Raw genomic sequence first — 2652 nt, forward strand, 5'->3', positions numbered from 1 at the left:
AGGGGAGAGGGAGAGAGGGAAGGGGGTGTGAGCGATTCTAAGATCAGGTCTGCCACCTCCCCACTGAAAACGAAAATCGCGGCTGGAGCGCGGTAGAGGCGGTCCTCGAGGCTGCCGCCGCGGCAGAGGGGGTAGACGAGGCACGCTCTCGCCGGCGCCAAGCAGACGCTGAGCAGAGGGAGCAGGGACCGGTGGCACGCCGCGCTGAGCGTGCGCACCTCGCTCTGCAGCTCGGCGAGGCCTTGGGCGCCGACACCGACCAGCGCCCTCTTGACCGCGAACCCGCTCGCGACGCGCGGGAGCGACGGCAGCGCGTCGCAGCGGTAGACCCGCCCAAAGCCTCCCTCGCCCACCTTGCGCGCCTCGGCAAAGCCGTCGGTCGCCGAGGTAAGCTCGTCGAGAGGGACGGCGGCGGGCGGCGCGGCGGCGGCGGGCGGCGCGGCGGCGGCGGCGAGAGCGGCGACGCTCGCACTCTCCGCCGCCTCGGGGGTAGACAGCGCCCCCAAATCCACCACTCTGGGATTTCGCGCAATCGCTTGACTCTGAAAAGCTCGCATGTACCTCCTGCAAGCGCTGTGGTCGCCGCAGACTGGCTCCGACTTGACGGCAGCATGGAGACGTGATGCCTCCATGCTGCCGTCAAGTCGAAATCGACATGCGAGTCGATCTTTGGCTCGCCAGAGGTACATGCGGCGTTTCGGGCGACAACAGCGCTGCGACCGCGAAGTGGCGGTGGACATGCTCCCATGTTGCCGACGCGGCGCCGGAGTGGCCGTCGCTGCTCGCCACGACCATGCCTCAATCCTGAATCCTCAGATTTTAGATTAGGACGCTGTCTACCCTCTACAGGCCAAAGGCCATCTTCCGTCTTCCCTCCATCACTTAGGGGACCCCTAGGGTTCTGAGGGCGGGATTTGTTAAGACCTTTTAAGAAACGAGGAGGTTTGGGGGCTTAACTTGCCGTTTAAGAGATTGCAGGCACGGGGGGTCCCTCTTTTAAGACCGTTTAAGAAAATCGGCCTCGCCGGCACGCGTCGCTGGGTTCCGCGCCGTTTTCTCCAATACTGCCGTTGTTAGGCACAAACCCGCCTCTGAAGACACATCTGTAAGTCTGGTGCACTGGCAGGAGCCATACTCGCATAGGGGACGCGTGCTAGCTGACTGTAGCCGGCTTCCCGGCCTCCGGCGTGTCTACCGGGAGCCTCCCGGACCATCGACCTCGGGAGCTCTCCCGCACCGTTTAAGCGTTTAAGACCGTTTAAGGAATTGGCGGCCCAGCAGCTCTTAAAACTTGCCATGGCAAGTTTTAAGCCGTTTAAGCCGCAGGCGCCCCAGGGCCCACCCTTTTAAGCCTAGCTAGGGGTCCCCTAAGCTCCATCATCTCCAAACCCAGATTCCATCAACTAGAGACGCCGTCGGTTTTCCTACCAGGGGCTCTAGCGTGGCTAGTGGGTCGTGCGCACGAAGCACGATTGGTCAGAGAGACAGTTACAGTACGCACACACATGCGCGCCCGGTCGCCCCACGATCCTGATCCACGCACACATAAAAGCCGTGTATAGAGTCTATCTCTTTCGTGGGGAGGCGAGGGCACAACACATTATTGTGTGAGATAGAGACTTTGGCTCGACTTTGGCGAGCAAGGCCAAGGACACGCTACGCGGCGCTACGCAACGCATGCCAAAAGCCAGCGACTGGACAGCGGGTGCGCAGAGTGACACACCTCTCCGAGGATACGGGTGGTCTAAAGACGGTGGGCTTCGTGGGTGAAGTCGCCGGCCTCTCAATTCCGCTCGAGCTGAACGAGCTCGAGTACCTGGGAGCAGAGATCAGAATCGCGGGTAATCTCAGGCCATCTCGAGGAATCTCGAGGGAGGTTGGAGGTATGCACATCTCCACACGCAAGTGTGGGCCGAGGGCTGTCCCACGGAGCACACGTGTGTGTGTGTGGGGGGGGGGGCGTGTGTGTGTGTGTGTGCGTGTGTGTGTGTGTGTGTGCGTGCGTGTGTGAGCGTGCGTGTGTGCGCGTGCGTGTGTGTGTGTGCGTGCGTGTGTGTGTGTGCGTGTGTGTGTGTGCGTGCGTGTGTGAGCGTGTGTGTGTGACCTGGAAGAAGATCTCGGCGACGATGAGGACGATGACGAACCACTCCAGCATGTTGGAGTGGGACGTGTGCAGCTCGTTGGCGAGCATGTCGAAGAGCTCCTTGATGAGGTCGAGCCGCTTATTCAGCACGTCCACCCGCCGCTCGACCTGTCCACAGCTCGAGGCGTGAAGAGGCGCCGTTCACAGCCTAGGCCGCCGACCCACCGCAGTGCTCGGCCTCGAGGTACTTGGACACGCGCATGTAGATGCCCAGCCACTCGTCATCCTGAGGGAGAGTGAGGGAGAGTGCGGGAGAGTGGGGAAGGTGGCGGGAGGTGGCGGGAAGTGGCGGGAGGTGGCGGGAGGTGGCGGGAGGTGGCGGGAGGTGGCGGGAGATTGCGGGCCATCTCGGGTCCTCTCGGGTCCTCTCGTGCCCTCACCCTCTTTCGGGGTTCTCGACAGGACCCGTGTCTGATTTCTTCCTTTCTCTCTCACCTCCCAAAAGAAGTCTGGGTGCTCGAGCATGTCCGAGTGCAGGTTGATGGAGGCGCGGTCGACAAACAGCTGGC

General features: G+C 62.3%; 1 protein-coding gene across 1 annotated transcript; it reads right to left on the minus strand.

The window, feature by feature from the left end:
* Nucleotides 1–1783: 1783 nt before the first annotated feature.
* On the minus strand, nucleotides 1784–2608 carry EMIHUDRAFT_252498 (hypothetical protein; the record flags this gene model as incomplete). Its single annotated transcript, XM_005788279.1, has 3 exons — nucleotides 1784–1816; nucleotides 2105–2251; nucleotides 2579–2608. 3 exons carry the CDS (start codon nucleotides 2606–2608, stop codon nucleotides 1784–1786), a joined length of 210 nt encoding a protein of 69 aa, XP_005788336.1.
* Nucleotides 2609–2652: the final 44 nt, after the last annotated feature.

Source organism: Emiliania huxleyi (assembly GCF_000372725.1).
Source record: "Emiliania huxleyi CCMP1516 chromosome Unknown EMIHUscaffold_1361, whole genome shotgun sequence".
NCBI classification, from domain to species: domain Eukaryota; phylum Haptophyta; order Isochrysidales; family Noelaerhabdaceae; genus Emiliania; species Emiliania huxleyi.